At 42.9% G+C, this 20,420-nt stretch overlaps 1 protein-coding gene across 1 annotated transcript in view; it reads right to left on the minus strand.

Moving 5' to 3' along the window:
- Window positions 1-7,112: 7,112 nt before the first annotated feature.
- Window positions 7,113-20,420, minus strand: part of CD40 (CD40 molecule) — an 83,691-nt gene continuing 70,383 nt past the window's right edge. The window contains exons 6-9 of the mRNA XM_075347523.1: window positions 14,968-15,026; window positions 13,406-13,486; window positions 9,363-9,403; window positions 7,113-8,667 (exon numbers count right to left, since the gene is read on the minus strand). Of these exons, the coding sequence (XP_075203638.1) occupies window positions 8,512-8,667; window positions 9,363-9,403; window positions 13,406-13,486; window positions 14,968-15,026 (337 nt within the window). The 3' untranslated portion in view covers window positions 7,113-8,511. The remainder of the gene's footprint in view (window positions 8,668-9,362; window positions 9,404-13,405; window positions 13,487-14,967; window positions 15,027-20,420) is intronic.

Consider the following 20,420-nt stretch of genomic DNA (forward strand, 5'->3'; position numbering starts at 1 on the left):
CTCTGTATTTTTGTATTACTTAGAGAAATCAACTGATGATATATATTTTAAGAAAAGTCCTAAATTTAGTCTGTTGAAACGGCTAGGACCTCTTTAAAGGGATTCTGTGAGTAGGATCAACACCGCCTAAGCCATCAATATGTGAATATAGGTCATTGAAAGTTGAATAAAACTATTCCTTGATATCTGCGATCTAAAGTCTTAGTGCAGAGACAAGAGGCTATTCCCAGTGTGGGCTTGTAGATCAAGGACAATAGACTGTCAGTCATTATGTGTCTCACACTAGTAGCACCCCCTTTCATTTAAAGTAAGCTCTGGAGGAAGATCCTCGGGGACATCTTTGTCCGGCCCCTAGATCTTAACAGCTTATTTACATATGTGGATTTCTCTGTAATAAGACATTGCATCTCAGACACAACGGGTAAAATAAGTATTAAACACATCATTAATTTGCCAAAAGTGCTATTGACATGAATTTCTTACCATGTTGGTAACAACCAATCCAATTCACACAGGCAAAGAAATCAAACCATAGATGTTCATAAATTAAGTTATAAATAATAATGAGAAATGACACAGGGAAAAAGTAGTTAACACATAAAGAAAGAGAAGAGAGGCACAAAAAGCCATGGAAAGTCAAAACACTAGCTGAAATCTATTAGTATCTAGATAACAATCATGCTTCTTAGTGAAAAATAATATCAACTGGTTCAACTGATGACCTAAAAAAGGTGTCTCATTACCAAGGTACCACACAAGAAACATCTCATAATGGGTAAAGCCAATGAGCTGTCCCATGACCTTCACAACCTTACTGTTGCAAAACATAATGATGGCATTGATTACAGAATCATTTCTCAATTACTGCAGGTTCCAGTGAGCACTGTTGAGGCCATAATCTAGAAGTGGAATTACCATAACTTCACCATAAACCGGCCATGGCTAGGTGCACGGCACAAGATAAGTGAAAAAAAATTATAAGAGGTGTTGTCCAAAATCTAAGGACCACTTGTGGAGAGCTACAGAAATACCTGTAATCAGCAGGTACTGAACATTCAGGATTTGAAAATTGTTTGTGTAGACCACACCAGAGCAATACCTGCGACTAGTTTTCCATAGAGGAGGCATCTTGAAGCTGTCATCACGAACAAAGCCTTCTATATGACATTGTAATGGTCCCCAATAACTGCGGGGACCCGGATCCATTTCAATACCGTGGTGCCACTACCAGGAAAGGCAAGCCTCCAAGCCGGTGCTACAATAATAACAGGATTTATTAAAACCAACTTGCCACTGTTTTCATGAGAAGGAAAAATATAAATTAACCTAACAGGAAATAGACTAAACAATGAACCTAACCCCAGCAACATATATACAGCGAGAAATCTATGTCTTTCCCTTCCAGGAGAACGCCTATATATCTCTGGTCCCAGTGAGAGGGGGTCTTCCCTTGGGCCCACAATGCCGCTCCCTCCCCTAAATGTGACCGGACCTAAACAGGGCTAGTTTCTAAATGGAAGCAGTGATATGTGTCCTTTCTCCTGGATCACAATCTTAACTCTACCCCAACCAATTAACCCTTTGGGATCCCAGTGTCACCTATCTCAGCTGCGCAGCAAGGCCAAATAAACATCAAATTCTCATAACAGCTATAACATCAAAACAACAGTACTTCATTGCCTATCACAAGAATTTGTTTGTTAGCACTTTAAATCAATCCGCAGTCTCTGCAGATGATCCAATACGGATAGTTGGGTGCCTTGACGCTTCACCAAGTGCTGTGGCCTTTTGGATCTTCACACTGTGCAATCCACAGTTGTCAACAGTGAAAACACAGTTAAGTCTTTGCTGACACACATCCATTAAAGAAAGGTTATTTTGATTAGTCCAAATACCTATCTACCCCTAACTATCTCGTTGGACAGGTCAAACAGCCTTCAGTTTAGGTGGATGAGAACAAGGTACCTTATCCTGGGTTGTATCACAGGGTAATTTACCCTCTACAGGCGCTGCATCACTCCTCACAAGATGGCCGCCTTCTTCCGTTGCTAACCCACTGGTGGGCCTCCCTGCTCTCTTCACTGAACAGGGGCAGAGGTTGACTGTTCCAGGTGTTACCATTCACAGGAGCACAAGTATACAAGGGACCAGGATCGCTACTTCAGATCCTTCCATTCCTTTTCTTTCCATCTCTTACAGGAGCTCACATGACACACGTCCAGTCCCACCTCCGTCTCCGTAGTAACCCCCAACTGCTCCCTTACATCAGCTTAGATCCCTTTCACACATCAGTTTTTTGGCATCAGTCACAATCAGTCGAATTTAAAAAAAAAACGGATCCAGTGAGTGATGCCGCTGGATCCGTTTTTTGTCATTGACTTGTATTAGCAATGGATTGCAACGGATGGCCTGACGTTTCATCTAACGTGCAACTGATCCGTCAAAAATTGTGCGGCCGACGGAAACGACGGCCAAAGGAACGTTTTTGTCAACGTTAAAAAAACAGACAGCGCCATCTGTCGTTTAGTAGAATGAAAGCCTATGGGCGAAGGATCCATCGTAACCCGTCAAATGATGGATTCCAGCGACGGATTCCATTTTTTTAACTAAACATGCTCAGATGGGGTAAAAACACTGTTTGGCTGGAAAATCTCTCTCTCTCTTGATCCGTCGCATCACTTTTTCTAAAATCTGCGACGGATCCGTCACTCCGACGTTGTGTGACTGACACGAAAAAACTGATGTGTGAAAGGGGCCTTAAAAGGAACCTGTCACCGGATGTTTATAATACTTACCTAACGGGTAAGTATTACCTGCTCAGGGCAGATCACAGTGCGCCTGCGCAGGTCCTCAATGTCGGCTAGTGTAGTTGACATAGAACATGTCATCCACACTAGCTTCAGAAGGAGGACAAAGATGGGCAAAAGAGGAGGCACGGGACCTGGAGAACAGAGACGCCCATCCAACCAGTCTGCTCTGCGCCGATTGTTAGGTAAGTATTATGAACATCTAGTGACAGAGTGATGATGCAATAAAGGTATTTTACATAACCTGTAACAAAGTTACATTTTTACTGGACAGCTCTTCTGTTAAATACATCACGATTTATATAAAATTATTCAAACTTTGTTTTTCAACACTTACTAAATTAAGACCAATAGTGAGTGGTATTGACACCTAGTGGCCAGACGTTATCGTTACATGTGTGATGAACTGACAACCTGAAAAGTTTAGCTCAATTCCCCCTTTTACAACATATTAAAAAAATTTCACTAAGGCCGGTTTCGCACTTGCATTCAGCGCAATCCGCCGCTATGGAGAATAGCGCAGTCTGTTAACGCACTGCGCTGTTCTCCATAGACTTGTATTGACGACGCACTGTAACGCAAGTGTCTGCGTTGCATCCGCTGGACGATGCAGCGTCGTTAATTTGACGCAGCGTCGGGCGGAGGGAGCAATGCATGTGGCGTTTTTTGTGTCGTTAAAATATTGCACCTTGACGGATTACGTTAGTATCCGCCAAGGTGTGTAATGATTCTCTATGGCGGCGGATTCCGCTGACGGTTCCCGCCACGTTCTACTGAGCATGCTCAGCATGTCCAGCAGAACGATCTAAATCGTTTAAAATCACTCCTGGTCTCTCTACCCCCTCTCCCACCCACTCTCATATTCACCATTCTCTGGCGCGGCGCTGCACAGCTGTCACAAAGCTCCGGTGGCTTTTCCTCTTTTGAAAATGCCAGCCACTCATTAATCCATCTTGTATTCACTGCTTTCCCCACCCACCGGCGCCCATGATTGGTTGCAGTCAGACCCGCCCCCGCGCTGAGTGACAGCTATCTCACTGCATTCAATCACAGACGCCGGTGGGCGAGTCTATATCGTGCAGCAAAATAAATAAATAAATAATAAAAAAAAACCGGTGTGCGGTCCCCCCCAATTTTGATACCAGCCAAGATAAAGCCACACGTCTGAAAGCTGGTATTCTCAGGATGGGGAGCCCCACATTATGGGAGCTCCCCAGCCTAACAATATCAGCCAGCAGCCGCCCGGAATTGCCGCATCCATTAGATGCGACAGTCCCGGGACTCCACCTGGCTCTTCCCGAATTGCCCTGGTGCGGTGGCAATCGGGGTAATAAGGAGTTAAATGGCAGCTTATAGCTGCCACTAAGTCCTAGGGTAATCATGGCAGGCATCTCCGCGAGATACCTTCCATGATTAACCTGTAAGTGAAAGCAAATAAACACAAACACCCGAAAAAATCCTTTATGTGGAATAAAAGACAAAAAAACACCCTCTTTCCCCACTTTATTAATCCCCAAATACCCCTCCAGGTCCGGCGTAATCCACACGAGGTCCCGCGACGCTTGCAGCTCTGCTACATGAAGCTGACAGGAGCGGCAGTAGAATAGGACTGCTCTCTATCAGCTCCATGCAGCAACTGAAGTGAGCCGTGCGATCAGCTGTGCCCTCATTCAAGTGACCCGCGGACACAGCTCTGGGGTGGAGGACTTCAGCTGTGGACACGGGTCACCTGAGTGACGGCACCACTGATCGCGCGGCTCACTGCAGTCACTCAGGGGATTTGCAGTCACCTCTCTCTCTCCTCCCGACCGCAAATCTCCTTTCCCGGCGAAAAAAAACACCAAAACACAAAACGTTCTTTTAAAGGAATCCGTTACCTTTATTAGCACACTATTTGCAACGCATCCGTCCCAACGCAAATGTGAAACCGGCCTTTGCATCAGATTGAAATATGCTTGAATTTGATTGAGAGTATGCCCAGAAAAATTCAGGCAGTGTTGAATACCAAAGGTGGATTTACAAAATAATAAAATATAACATTGTAGGAGTAAACTAGTAAAAGAAAAAAAAAAAATCAGTGACATGACAAGAATCTGCAGAACTAATCATATGCTAAATAATTGCAAGTCAAAATAATGTATGAGATAGCCATGATGATTGTCTATAAAGTGAAGGTAGTCTCACTTTAGAAGCTGTAGTGGATCGTGAGATATGGAGCCTGAAAGTCAAAAGTTCAAAACATTGTTACCCTTTTGCTTGTCAGTGTATCTTTTCAAGGGACAACATTGAAGATATGACACTTTAATACAATGTAAAGTAGTCAGTGTACAGCTTGAACAGTGTAAATTTCGTGCACCCTAAATAACTCAACACACAGCAACTAATGTCTAAACTGCAGCAAACAAAAGTGAGTACACCTCTAAGTGAAAATGGCAAAAATGTCAATATTTTGTGTGGCCACCATTATTTTCAAGCATTGTGTCAACTCTCTTTGGCATGGAGCTCACCAGAGCTTCACAGGAGCTGCTGAAATCCTCTTCCATGAGGACCTCACAGACCAGATGGATGTTAGAGACCTTGCACTCCGCTACCTTCTGGTTGAGGATGCCCCACAGGTGCTCCATAGTGTTTAGGTCTGAGCACATGCTTGGCCTTCCCAGCAGCTTTACCCTCAGTTTCTTTAGCAAAGGCAGTGGTTGCTCTGGAGGTATGTTGGAATACAGAGGAAAGAGATAATGGTCTGCTTCAGTATGTCACAGTACATGTTGGCATTCATGGTTCCCTCAATGAACTGTAACTTCTCACAGCTGTAATGCAAGACAAGTAGCCAGTTCAGCTAGGAAGCAGGTGCACGGACTCGACAAGGCATTGCTGATTGCAAACAAGGGGAAAAAAATCCAGCACTCTTATGGTATGCAGTAAAATTGCAGAAAGAAGTTGTTTATTTAAAATTCATTTAAAACCCAGCATCAAGGACAGGGGAATGTGCAATGACGCGTTTCGAGCACAGTGTCCTCTATAATCATAGCATAGCTAACATTCCAAAGAACACACATATATAATACAACTTAACCAATTAAAAAAATGAAAATGATGCAAATGAGAAACACAGGTGGAAATGTAACCCTTAGATGTGTTCAGTGGGGATACAAATGACTTCCCCAATTTTTACATACAGAGTCCCTTTATAAAACAGTACATCAGTGCAAACAAACAATGCAAATGTAACAGCGTAGATTAAGTTGTAATGTACAAAATGCTAGAGCCAGTGATGCATGATGATTAATTGAGATATCAAATTCAAAAAATGTGTGATAAAAAAACCCCACACCATCGCTCGGTGTTATTTTCTGCTCAGTGATCTCACAGCTGTTGAATGTAGTAAAAAAATATATCCTAACATGAGTAAACTAGCAGTATTTTAAGATTATTTAATAAAGTGATTTTTTTCAAAAGCACATAATAAAAATGTAAATAAAATAAATGGAAAAGAACACCGATCAAAATTAGAGAACATTTTCAGATACCAGCAAGTTATTGGTGTTAATCTGGCACCTACTGCTAATTTCCTTAATTATCTGACAAACAATATTTAACTGACAGCCTAAGGGGTACTTTGCACACTATGACATCGCAAGCTGATGCTGTGATGCCGAGCGCGATAGTCCCCGCCCCCGTCGCAGCTGCGATATCATTGTGATAGATGCCGTAGCGCATATTATCGCTACGGCAGCTTCACATGCACTCATCTGCCGTGCGACGTCGCTCTGGCCGGCGAACCGCCTCCTTATTAAGGGGACGAGTCGTGCGGCGTCACTGCGACGTCACACGGCAGGCGGCCAATAGGAGCGGAGATGAGCGGGATGTAAACATCCCGCCCACCTCCTTCCGTCCGCATAGCCGACGGGAGCAGGTAAGGAGATGTTCCTCGCTCCTGTGACTTCACACACAGCGATGTGTGCTGCCGCAGGAGCGAGGAACAACATCGGACCGTCGCGTCAGCGTAATTATGGAATTCGCCGACGCTACACAGATGATACGATTACGACGCTTTTGCGCTCGTTAATCGTATCATCTAGGATTTACACACTATGATGTCGAGAGCGACGCAGGAAGTGCGTCACTTTCGACATGACCACACCGACATCGCACCTGCGATGTCGTAGTGTGCAAAGCCTGCCTTACTTTCCAGTTTGCACTGATTTGCAAAAATGGTGTACCATTCCAATGTGACTGAAACACTCTGGCAGCAGATTGTCCAGATGAAGGCCAAAGGGGTGACCCTATCAGCCATAGCAAGAAAAGTTGGTTGTTCCAAGTCTGTGATTTTGAGAATATTGTATCTCTACAACATCACAAACTTTTTCAAGTACCCCAAGAAGGCTTCTAGAAAGATAAATGCAAGAAAGGACAGGATAATGTGAAGAATATCCATGGGTAATCGTATCAACACTGCAGCTGGAATTGCTCAGCAATTCAGCACTGAAGAGGGTAAAGACCTGTCTCGTCATACAGTGTCACGATGTTTAAGAACATTTGGACTGAAAGCCTACTCTGCAGTGACCAAACCTATCATTAGCAGAAAGAATCAAAAGGCTAGACTCACGTTTTGCTTAGGAGCATGTTGCATGGACAGAGGAGAAGTGGGCCACAGTTCATTTTAGTGATGAAAACAAGTTTAATTTATTTGAGTCTGGGGAACACTATGTTCGTCGACAAACTAGGGAAAGACTGAACCCAAAGTCTGTTAAGAAATCAGTGAAAGGTAGTGGAGGAAGTGTCATGTTTTGGGGAATGTTTGACTGTAGGGAAGACACACTTGTCTTTGTAGTCCTCACCTGGTTGCTGCCACACACGCTTAACACTATCTGAACCAAATAAGTTTATCTTGGTGTCATCAGACCACAGGTCATGGTTCCAGTAATCCATGTCCTCAGTCTGCTTGTCTCAAGCAAACTATTTGCAGGCTTTCTTGTCCATCATCTTAAGAATAGGCTTTGTTCTGGGATGACAGCCATGTACACCAATTTGAAGCAGTGTATGGCATATGGACTGAGCACTGACAGTCTGACACCTCACCTCTTTAACCTGGGTAGCAATGCTGGCATCATTCATACATCTATTGTGCAAAGACAACCTCTGGATATGATGCTGAGCATGTGCACTCAAGTTCTTTGGTTGACAACAGCGAAGATCAAAACTCTTTACTGACCAAGAAAGATCTACAGATATACACAGCACAACCAAATAGCAAAAATAGTTCACCTTTATTGATATTACACATTTTTAACAAAACCACAGTTACACTCACAGTTAAGGATGAGTAATGATCAAAATTCATTAAACATTAAGTAGTAAATTTGAAAAACCCAGCATAAAAACACCATATTAGCCAAGTTTGCAAAAAAAACCTCTAAAGGCTGTCAATCATGAATAAATACTCTTAAAAGAAGCCCAAAACAAAAAAAATGTAAAAACTTAGTCAAATAAGTCCATGTACTGTAGATACTGAAAAACACAGTAGCTGCCCCCCAACGTACATTTCAGTGTTTGCTTCTACTGGTGAGTACGTCTTCAAAGGAAGTCTTTACTGACAAGTGGAAACTTCGACTACTATTTTTAGTAATATTAATGGCTGTCTGACTGTTGCCATTTTCAAAAGTATGATTTTGAATCTTTGCTGATTCTGACGTCCATTGTTCTCTCATACTTCCTCCTGTGACATGTGGTAGTCCTTCCCCTGCTCCTGGGCCACCGGTAGTCCTTGCATTGTAGTATCCTGCTCATCCTGAACTTCTTCAGGAAGGTTGTGTTCAATATGTTTAATAGGTTGTGCTTCATAGTTTTCCTTAGGTAGAGTCTGTGAAAAATAGAGAAATGCAAAAATAATTAAAGGGAACCAATCACCAGGATTTTCGTATATAAGCTAAAGCCAGTGCTATACTGGCACTATCAGGTTTATACATACCTGCAGTGGTCAGCTCGGATGTTTAGGTGCTGAAATCCAAAATCCAAGAAAGTGAAGTTTATAAAATGAGGAGCTGCTTGAGTGACAGTTGTAATGTAGATCATATATTCATAGTTATCTCCTCCCCGTTAGAATTAGCATATGTATTATACAAACGATTCACTTTGTCTAGCAGGACCTGTGGTGAGGTCATATCCATGTGACCTGGTGTCCAGCTGAGGCCCCACCCCTTCTGGTCACATGGGAATAACCTCACCACAGGTACTGCTAGACAAAGTGAGTCGCTTGTATAATGCTTATGCTAATTCTAACAGGAGGAGGGGATAACTATGAATATATTATCTGATCCTTTGCTGCTGTCACTCAAGAAGCTGCTCATTTTACAAACTTCACTTTCTTGGATTTCAAAGCCTAAACATCCGAACCGACCACTACAGGTATGTAGAGAATCAGCCTGATAGTGCCAGTATAGCACTGTCTTTAGGTTATATACGAAAATCCTGGTGATTGGTTCCCTTTAAGGTAACCATTTTGTGGATGTTGGGCTCCTATATGGATTATCATCTATATCGACACTAGTGTCTTACCTGTCCTTTTTTCTTCTTGTCCTTACAATATGATTTCCTAACTTAAAAAAAAAGAAAAAAATTAGTCAACCTCAGGAGGATATTGAGTAAGCAATAAGATGTTTTATAAGATACCTAGTTATATAGGTGACATCAAGGTGACCATAATAGTGTGAAAGTCTATTTCGTCCAGCCCATTTATGTGTTACATGGACAACTATTAATTTGAACGTGAAAATACATTTCCCCTGCAGCAGCCGAAGACAGTCCCTGTTGCCCAAAGTGTGACGATGACCTGATGGCAATGGCTTTAATTGAAAAGGAATCTGTCACCAAATTTTTGCCATCTAATCTGAGTGGGGCATAATGTAGACATGTCGACCCTGATTCTAGCTATGTATCATTTTTTGGGCTGCTTACTGTAGTTTTGATAAAATCACTGTTTTATCTGCTGCAGATTATCACAAGAAGACTAGGAAACCTGTTGCCAGATAGTCCGCCATATTTATGAGCTCTGTATAACCCCTCCCTCACCACTGATTAATAGATTTCTGTGTATACTCTGCATAGTCAGAAAGCTGCCAATCAGTGGTGTAGACAGGATTAAACAAAACTCAGCATTCAAAGAACTGGCAAATTTGCAACAGATAAAAGAATGATGTTTTTCAAAGCTACAACAAGCAGCCTAGTAAGTGACATATTGCTGGAATCAGGGTCTCTCCCCCTAGATCACATATGTTAAACTCCAGCCAGCTGGCCCAATTTGACCCGCAGACTCATTTTATTTGACCCGCGATGTGAGGCCCTTTATTCTGTATGGAAGATTATGTGGGGTCCATTATTCTGTACGGAGGACTAAGTGGGGCCCATTATTCTCTATGAAGGACTATGTAGGGCTCATTATTCGGAATGGAGGACTAAGTGGGGCCCATTATTCTGTATGGAGGGATATTTGGGCCCAATATTCTGTATGGCGGGCTATGTGGGGCCAATTACTCTGTATGGAGGGGCATGTAAGACCCATTATTTTGTACAGAATGGCTATATTCGGCCCAATATTCTGCATGGAGGACTATGTGAGGACCATTATTCTCTTTGGAGGGCTATGTGGGGCCTATATTTTTATATGGAAGACTATGTGGGACCCATAATTCTGTATGGAGGACTATGCGTGGCACATTATTCTGTATGGAGGACTATATGGGGTCTGAGACTACGTTGGGGCATGACTTTGTCCAAGTTTTTAATTTTGGCCCTCTGTGTATTTGAGTTTGACATCCCTGCCCTAGATCACAATGCTTTCAGGTAGATGTGGCAAAAAACTGGTAACAGATTCTCTTTAATAAGAAGGAGGAATGACTTTAAGAAGTAAAAGAATTATGGTTTAAATTCTTGTAATTGTTAGGTACAGGTTGGTAATAGTAGTAGACCTGGATTTACACGAGAGATAGCTATCAGATATTTCCCATAGCTCCCAGCAACCAGAATGTTCAAAATATTTAAAAAAGGGCTTGAAAATTTTAGGAACAATTTATTTTTACTTAAAGAGTAATTGTCCTTGAAATTTTAATTTAAGAAATCAATAGTGCACATGAAAATAAACTTTGTAATATATCTTATTAGAGTCCTGGATGGATCAGTTATTCTCAAAATGATCAATTCACTGATAAAATCTGTTTTCGTGATGACAAATATTTACATGACTTAGCTGGAAGATGAGAGCTGCTGTTCATTAGATTCTATGTAGAGGGATGGGGCAAAGAGAAGAAGGAGCTAGAGGTAGAGCACACCCTCTAAACAATGGCTGCTGGTGTCGCGGGCGGCGGGGCGCTGCGCTCGCTAACGCTCGGGTCCGGCGCTGCTGCTACTTGGTGGCTCGAGCGGTGGGTCGGATCTGGGGACTCGAGCGGCGCTCCTCGCCCGTGAGTGAAAAGGGGGTTGGTTTGTTTTGGGGATTTAGTCCGTGACGCCACCCACGGGTTGTGGTGAAGATGGGCACCACCGCTGCTGGTGACGGGGATCCCGGGAGCGATGTTAGGGAGCAGCTGGGATGTTGTTTTCCCCCTCCGTGGGTAGGGGTTGGTGGTCCCGGTGGTGTGACGGGGATGCAGGGTAGGTGAGGTCCAGGGTTGCAGGGACAGCGCGGCGCGGTGCCAGATGGCACGGGTGTACTCACTCAGCAAAAGAGGTACAAAGTCTCCGGTAAACAAAACGGCTGGATGGACGGGTCCCACAGCCGGCTGCTGTGTCCCTCCCCGGACAGGTGATGGCGGCTGTCTTTCTCTGCACCTTTGTGTACTATCTTGACTACGATGGGTCCCCAACAGTAGTCCGCTCCCCGGTGTATGGATGCCGGAGGAGCCCGTTTTGCCCGCATGCGCTGGCCCTTGGGTCTCTAGCCATTGGCAGTGGCTGTATACTCTCACGGTGCGGACGGTTGTCTTCTAACGGGTCTTTGGTTGTTAGGAAACCCCTGGGGTTCCTGTCACACTCGGATTTGACTGTTGACGGCGGCTCCAAGCCTAGTCGGGGTCCGATGGCCCTGCCTGTGTGTGCTAGCTTCACTTCGCTCCCCGGTCGGTACCGGCGGGCCACCGCCCGACCCCGGTCCTACGGTTCCACGTTGATCCACCACTCCTGCAGACGGCCACCACCGTCTGCCAACCTTGCTGTCAGTGCCTGGGCCACAAACCCAGACACTCTCCACTTTACTCCTCTCACTTCAACCTCCTGAACTGAACTCCCTCCTTTTCCCGCCTCCAGGCCTGTGAACTCCTTGGTTGGTGGGGCCAACCGCCTGGCTCCGCCCCACCTGGTGTGGACATCAGACCCTGGAGGGAGGCAACAAGGGTTTTGTGTTTGGCTAATGTAACTGCCTGGGGGGTATGGGGGTGTGTGTGTGTTACCTGTGATGACCTGGCTAGTCCAGGGCGCCACACTGGTAGAAGAGCATGTGCTTTTATAAGTCTGTCGGCCTCCAATACAACAGCAGCTTTCCTCACAAACTGACCTGTACTTATATCTATACAATAGCTGCTCATAGAGGAGCATGTGCTTTTATAAGTCTGTCGGCCTCCAATACAACAGCAGCTTTCCTCACAAACTGACCTGTACTTATATCTATACAATGGCTGCGCATAGAGGAGCATGTGCTTTTATAAGTCTGTCGGCCTCCAATACAACAGCAGCTTTACACTAGCAGCCATTGTATGGACAGAAGTGCGGGTCAGTTTGTGAGGAAAGCTGGATTAACAAAAGAAAGTGGCCGACCTCCAACTGAGAATTTGTTAGTGAGCTGGTTCTGACCATGTAATGGGAAAATCTATAACTCTTTTCTGTCTTTTCCTCTCAGCCAATTTATGGCCACAAACCACATTTAGGCCACGTGCACACGATGAGTATTTGGTGAGTTTTTTACCTCAGTATGTGTAGCAAAACCAGGAGTGGGTGATATATACAGAAGTGGTGACGTGTTTCTATTATACTTTTCCTCTGATTGTTCCACTCCTAGTTTTGGCTACAATTACTGAGGCAAAAAATACTCAATGTGTGCATGTCACCTAAAGTTGATTATGCAGGGAAACAAAGAGCCTGTTAAAGTTAAATTGTACAAAATTTGTAATGACAGACAATTGCAAAAATGATTTTTATCCCAAAATATGTGCGCTTAAGGGGGCTCTCCAGTCTAAAATGACAACTCTGCAGTCACTCTGTGTGTCACTCTATGTGACTGCAGACTTGTGAATCCTCACAGCGCACAGTGTCTACGATGTGAGGAATCACAAGTCTGGAGTCACACAGAGTGACTGCAGAGTTGTCTTCAGTGTTAGAACCAGGAATGGCGGTCACGTGGCTGCGAGAACGTGATATGCAGACTCCCGGCTAGAATTCACCTAGATGGGTGCTGCCTCACTCAGTGCAAATGTATTGAGCAAGGCTGCACCTTTTAGTTGCAATTTAGAACAAATTTTAATCTAAAGTATAAGATCACTTCCAGTGCTCTGCTACATAGGCAGCCACTCTCATTTGATATTATTTTTTGTTGTGAATATATTTGTACTTACTAAAGATTATGGCAGGCACCAAAAGCACTACAAGGACCACCATGATAACTACAACGTATACCCAAGTATTAGATCTGGGTTCTGGAAAGGAAAGAAAAAAAAATCACATTATTGTAATTAACTAATGGTGGACTCCACAACATACATGGTCTGTATCCAACACAATACTCCTGCACATCACCATAGAGCTCAGCTGACATGTCATCACACTGTACGCAGCCAGTGCCCGCCTTGCATATTTAAACACTGCTACCCCCAATCTTTGTCCCGTTGAATAGCTGGCATGCTCAGTATCTCAGAACGCCCATAGACTGAGCATACAATGAAAATCTGCAGCCCCGCACAGCAGTCTCAATACTGTATACAGTGTGGCCCCTTTTCCCACACGCACTGTGCTGCATTCTTGACTCACGTACTGTTCTGTGTGAGCAAACGTACGATAATGACTGCTATTTGCCCCTGCAAATATTAGTAGATATATGTAACAAATGTGTGTACAGCAGTATGTTGTATTCTGTGCACATGGCAATATTATAGCTTCATGCTGGAAATATAAATTCAGTGAAAAGGTCAGTAAAAGGACCTGTCCTATGAAATCAGGAAAGTCTTTAGCAAAGGCTTTCCAGGACAAGATCAATTACATTGACACTAAATATACAGTATGGAACCATAATACTGTCATGTGCCTATAGCTCTAAATATACTTAATTCTCACATTACATTTATTCCATATGCAATTTGTGGAAGAAACCAATAAAACTCCGGGGCTCATTTATTGTGTAGTAATAAATCCAGCTCACCGTTGCTGTCATCTACCTTCTGTTCAGAGCTCGGACATAGGCCACTCATTTAATGTGTATTGACGATTGCTACTGGTTGACCTCCACTAACCAAAGCCACCCACCATTCTCGTAAAATGAATAATTAAGTTGATTTGTCTTTGAATTTCTAAGTATTTCAAGGGTTTAAGGAGTAAAGCTTCTCCTTCAAGATAGCGACCAGTTAGCGTAGGGAGTCTTACATTCCACTGGGAATTTATATATTGCAAATAGCTTCTTCAGAGAGAACGAGGACAAGAACTCTATTGCCAACTATTGGAAGTAGAAATCCCAAGTGTCAGAATCGAACTTGCCACTTAACTTAGGTTAAGAAGGTCTATCAGAAACTTCATTGGCAGACCCAAGTTTCAGGGTGTTTGCTCCTCCTCAATACAAAGCTGGAGAACTGGTTGGCTGGGTGAGAGGCGTCTGAAAGGCTTCCTAATCTAAGAAATGTAGCAAGGCCCTCTAAAGGATCTGTATTGATTTTTAGGACTGCTACTTCCAAGAGGTGGGCACTTGATCCTGTTTTTATGCTCCATAAAGAGGCTATCATTTTGAAGAAATCTAAATAAAGTTAAAGAGCAGCCCTCCTGCGTCAAACTGTAATCATGCAAGCTTTAGGCAATATTTTACCATTTTCACCAGTAACTAGTTTCTTTGATTTGCAGTGTTTTCCTAAGTAAAATATGAAAATACATCTATCTAAATAGGAGATCCCATTGGGAGAAGATCATAGCTTACCACAAACAACATCAGTGGTTGGAGTTCCTTTTTGTAGCATCGTGTCAGCATCACCACATCTAAAGCAAGGAAAATCTTGTTAGAAGGAAAATGTTATCATTTGTAAGAATAAAGGTTTATCGTTTTAAGCAATTAACTAGCTTTGTTAGAGGTGACCATACTGCTTGTATAGCTGACCAACTACTAGGTCAACAATGATCTTCCATTTATATAAACGTTCAGGCGAAAGTGAAGGTGTTTTCCAGAGGGAGAGTTGAGTTATGCCACACATACACCGTAGATGGCTGCTATCTCATGGAAAGAAGAGCAATTATTCACACTCACTCTCCTGATCGCTCATCTATTCTCTATCAGAGATCCGCTGCCAGACATCTATGCCCGCTCTGGTAGCGCCTTATATCAGGGAGAACAAAAGGATCAGCAGACCGAAATTGGAAACGCTAGATCTTTGATTGCCCAGACAATCATCTGTCTGAGGGCTCCATACACATTAGACCATCGACCGAGTGGGCTTGTACAACATTAGTCTAATGCAGGGGTGGGCAATTCATTTTTCCAAGGGGTGTTGTGGAGGGCTAAATCTAAAAGGCAGAAATAAATTTTCCTCAATATCAATATTAATATATTAATTATATTTTTATTTTATATTGATATTAATTGTATCACTTAATATTGAGCAGAGTTAGGTATGCTGACATCCCCCTATATATTGTATGAGCTCACACACAGCTCTCCTATATACAGTATGAGCCCCCACCCAGACCCCTATATACAGTATGAGCCTCCACATTACTGCTACAAACAGTATGAGCCCACAGAGGCCCCCCTATGTACAATATCACCCCCATACAGCCCCCTGTATACACTATGAGCCCCACAAAGGCCTCCTATATACAGTATGAGCCCTCACATAGACTCTGCATACAGTATGAATCCACAAAGGTCTCCTATATACAGCATCAGTCCCACAGAGCATCCCATGTACACTATGAGCCACCACACAGTCCTTCTATATACAGTTATATACAAATTATTTCCTTATACACAGTATGACTCCCACATAGCTCCCTAAACGCAGTGTGAGCCCCCAGATAGCCCACAAGCAGCCCCTTATATACAGCATTAGCTTCCCTATATACAGTTTGAGCTCCCACATAGCTCCTATATATAGTATGAGCCCTCACACAGTCTCACTATATAAAGTTCAAGCCCCCACACAGTCCCCCTATATAAAGTTTGAGCCCTCATACAGTCCCCCTATATATAAAATTACCTCCGTATAGGTTCCTTATACACAGTGTGAGCCCCTATATAAAGTATTTTCCGCCAAATAATCTCCTTATACATAGTATGAATCCCCACAGCAGCCTATATACATTATGAGCCCTCACATAGTCTCCTTAAATACAGTATGAGCATCTTCATAAGCAGTATGTGCCTTCACACCACCTCCTAAATACATTATTAGCCTCTACACAGCCCTTATATGTACAGCCACACATATCACATAGGATAAATACACAACACATACTTATCTCCCTCTCATCCTACCAGCGATGAGCTTTGCTTCAGTCTCTAGTGCACTGACCCAGCAGACACGATGACATGACATCATCGTGCCTACAATCTCAGTCGCACACAGTGATTGCTGGAAGATGGAGCTGTCGGCTCTGTCCATCAGGACGCGTGTGACGGATGGCACAGTGCGGCCAGCGGACCACTGCTTTTAGTCCTTTGACTGTCTCAGTCGGTGGGCCAGACTAGAGTAGTCAGAGGGCTGGATGTGGTCCGCAGTTTGCCCACCCCTGATCTAATGTATATGGGGAGCTTAGGCCTCTCTCCATCTCTTATCACTAGGACAAACAAAAAGATTGAGCATTTAATTGGTTTGTCCACTATTCGGACAACCCTTTCTCAATTGCAATATATCCATTACATCCTGAGAAATTCAGACAGCAGCAGTAGCTCTCATGTCTTTCAGGTGTTAGTTTCGTCCGAAGGAAGTGAGAGTAAAGTGGCCGCTAATTGTTTGTAGGGCTCGCGTGATATAATATGATGCAAGCCCTAGGAGAGCCAGTGCCATCATCACAGAAACGACGCCAGCATTGAAGGTGAGCATAGGTTAGTATATTATACGGGGGAATATAGCAAAAGGGAAGTTATTTTCCACATGGTTGATAACCCTTTAAATATAAAAATGCCAGATTCCTCTCTAAGCCAACATAACCTGTCAGAGGATTAGGCTCCTATGCACATTAGATGGTCAGCAGGTATTCCTGAGATAAGGCTGATCTGCCTTCCATGTATATGAGGGCCTTATTATACTTGAAGGAGCTGTGTGATTTACAAAATCGATTTTCAAAATACCTAATTTTTAAAATGTTAATTTAATTGATGTCTGACAAAGACCATAAAGAATGCCTTTTACTTTGAAGAACATAAATGTTTGGTATGGGAACACAACACTTTAGGACCCATGTAAATTATTTGCCCATAACAAGCGGTGATTGATGATATGGCAAGTTGATCGGCAATCATTTAATTACATTTATGTGTTACAATTATCGAGAGATTTGGTGTATAATTATACGTTCTATTCAGATTTCATTAATGACGACGACACATGCCTTTTTACATAAGGGAATGAGCTGCTGACAATGTGATCAATGACAAACAAGCATTCTGCAATCTGGTATTCGATTGTTGGAAATGTTTAACTGGGTGATTGGGGACAAAAGGTTGTATGAACTGACATGGACCTTTATTTGATATTTAATAGTTGCCATTATGGCCACCAGTACATTTTTGAGAGTATATTCATTCCTTTAGCTGAAGGAAATCTGTCCTAATGGTATGAGCCTTTCATGAAACATTATCTGAGCTCAGTCTAACAGCAGTATCATTGATTGCAGTAATATCGATATTCCCAGAAGTGCACTCATGTTTGTTTCCAATAGGGTCATTCTTACAAGCTGTCAAGATATTCTCATGTTCCCTACTATACTTCAATTTTGATTGTGGATGCCATCCATAGACCTGAGCACCGTTCATCCCTGAGTGCCGCCCTGGAACTTCTTTCCTTCCCTACTATACGCACACAGGAAACCCACTTCCAAATTTCGAAGCAACATCCACCATCTACCAAATAAACTGGAACAGTTGGTTTTAAAGCTTCAAAATATTTGGCCAAGATTGTCATCATTTCACTGGGCTAAGAATCTCACATTCTTAAAGGGAACCTGTCAGGTGCAATATGCACACAGAACCATGAGCAGTTCTTGGTGCACATTGCTAATCCCTGCCTAACCGTCCCTGTATCTAGAAGCATAGATAAAGAGATCTTTAGAAAAAGTATTTCCAAAGATCTTTTATCATACACAAATGAGGCCAGACACTAGTCGCAATGGCGTTACTTCCCTTGGCTAGTTGGCCTACTTAGCCTACAAATACGCCCCTGTGGACGCGCTAAATGCTAATGAATACACAGCGTCAAAGGTATGGTCGATCTCACCACTCTCTGCTGCCACCGCCACCGATGCTGGATTTCGGCTCAGTGCGCATGATCAGAAGTCCCGGACTTTCAGTCATGTGTACTATGAAGCTGGGTGTACGTGTCCTGGCTTCAAACTGGTGTAGTGCACATGACCGGAATATCAGATTGTGTGCACTGAGCTGAAATCCAGCGTCGGGGGCGGTGGCAGCAGAGAGCGGTGAGATCGACCATACCTTTGACGCTGTGTATTCATTAGCATGTTAGCACGCCCACAGGGTGTGCTAACATGCTAAGGTGGCCGACTAGCCAAAGGAACTAATGCCCTTGTGACTAGTCGCTGGCCTTATTAGCATATTATAAAGAATCTTTAGAAATACTTGTTCTAAAGATCCCTTTATCTATGCTACTAGATACAGGGAATAGGTTAGGCAGGGATTAGCAATGTGCACCCAGAACTGCTCGTGGTTCTGGGTGCATATTGCACCTATCAGGTTCTCTTTAAATTTACAATTGTCAACCACATACCAAACTATGGCAAACACTTGGTTGCATAGCTCCAACATATTTTGCAGATTCTCACCATTCACAATAGGTCTTGTGCTTAACTAGTCTGACTATTTTCTTATCTTCGACACACTACCCTAGGGAAAATTCCATAGGAAGTCAATTAACCTATCAGTATTTTTATCAATTGATATTTCATTTGACCATGGCAGTGAAAGGAAGAAGTGATTTTCTTACAATCCATTCGATGCGCTGTGTGTGTCTTACTTTGCTTTATGGAAAAATTACCAGATATAATATATTATGCTGAAGCAGACTGAGGTTTTCTTCATATAAAACACATTTATATCACTGCTGCCTGTTTGTACAACACTTTGCAATTAAATAGCTATCTCGATTGAGTTCTTCAACGTCGTTCCCTGCAGCCGTAACATTTTATTAATAAACAGAATGGAGACTGCACATTTATAATTTATATTCATTATAGCAGTTTCCATTTAACAAATAAATGAAATGACAGAATGACGTTAAAGGGAAACGAAACCTACTAACCATACTCTGATATGTTATAAAGGAGGCTACGCTCAATTGCCTGTCATTTCCTTTATTTTAAGCAAGCCTCTCTATGTGTAGGCAGAACAGGGAAATCTGTTCAGCATATGTCAAGTGAAAACTATATTGACATAGTAACTTTAGTAGTATTAGTAGTAAAAAATAGTAACGCTGCTCAAGTGGACTTCGGAGTCAAAATGAAATATCTGTCTGGTTCAAATACAGTCGGTTCAAAACAGCTGTAATTATGGCGAAACATCTGGGTCTTCAATTTGCTATATTTGCAGCATTCTCTATAAAACTGTCCCCCCTGCTCCTTATCATAGATTATATAGTTCACTTAGTAGAGGAGGAAAGGCATACTTCATTGAATTCTAGTGTCATGAGTGTGTCCTGCTCTGAGAAGACCTCTGGCAAGTCTGGGACCAGAAGGTCACACTGTTTTATTGTTCACAGGTCTACAATGTGTATTTGAATGAATCTACTTTATTTTAGTGATGCAGGGGTTAAGTACTCTTTTTTATCTGGCTGACTTTGGTAGCCTTAATCTCTTTTGTGACCACTCCCTTCGCTGTAAGAAGTCACCTATCTTACCATCTGATGCCGGTTATGGATTCTTATTTCTATTCTCTCCACTTTGGAAGGAGCCTGTCTCTGGAGTAAGCTGAGGAGTTGTAACTATTGCAGCTGTGCTGTATAGCCGCTTTGGAGGAGCTTGGAGTGTTTTACTTTTTGTGACTATTTCTCCTCTGTTTCCCTTACCTTGTGTTGTTTTATTACAGTGGCGAGATTAGTGTTCTTGCTGGATTTTTCACTACCCAGGGTGAATTCAGGGCAAGTGAGGGCCTAGGAATGTGATGGCAATGAGGTGAAGCACCCATATAGGGAGTTAGGGTTCATAGAG

The sequence above is a fragment of the Anomaloglossus baeobatrachus genome, chromosome 5 (genome assembly GCF_048569485.1).
Source record: "Anomaloglossus baeobatrachus isolate aAnoBae1 chromosome 5, aAnoBae1.hap1, whole genome shotgun sequence".
NCBI lineage: Eukaryota > Metazoa > Chordata > Amphibia > Anura > Aromobatidae > Anomaloglossus > Anomaloglossus baeobatrachus.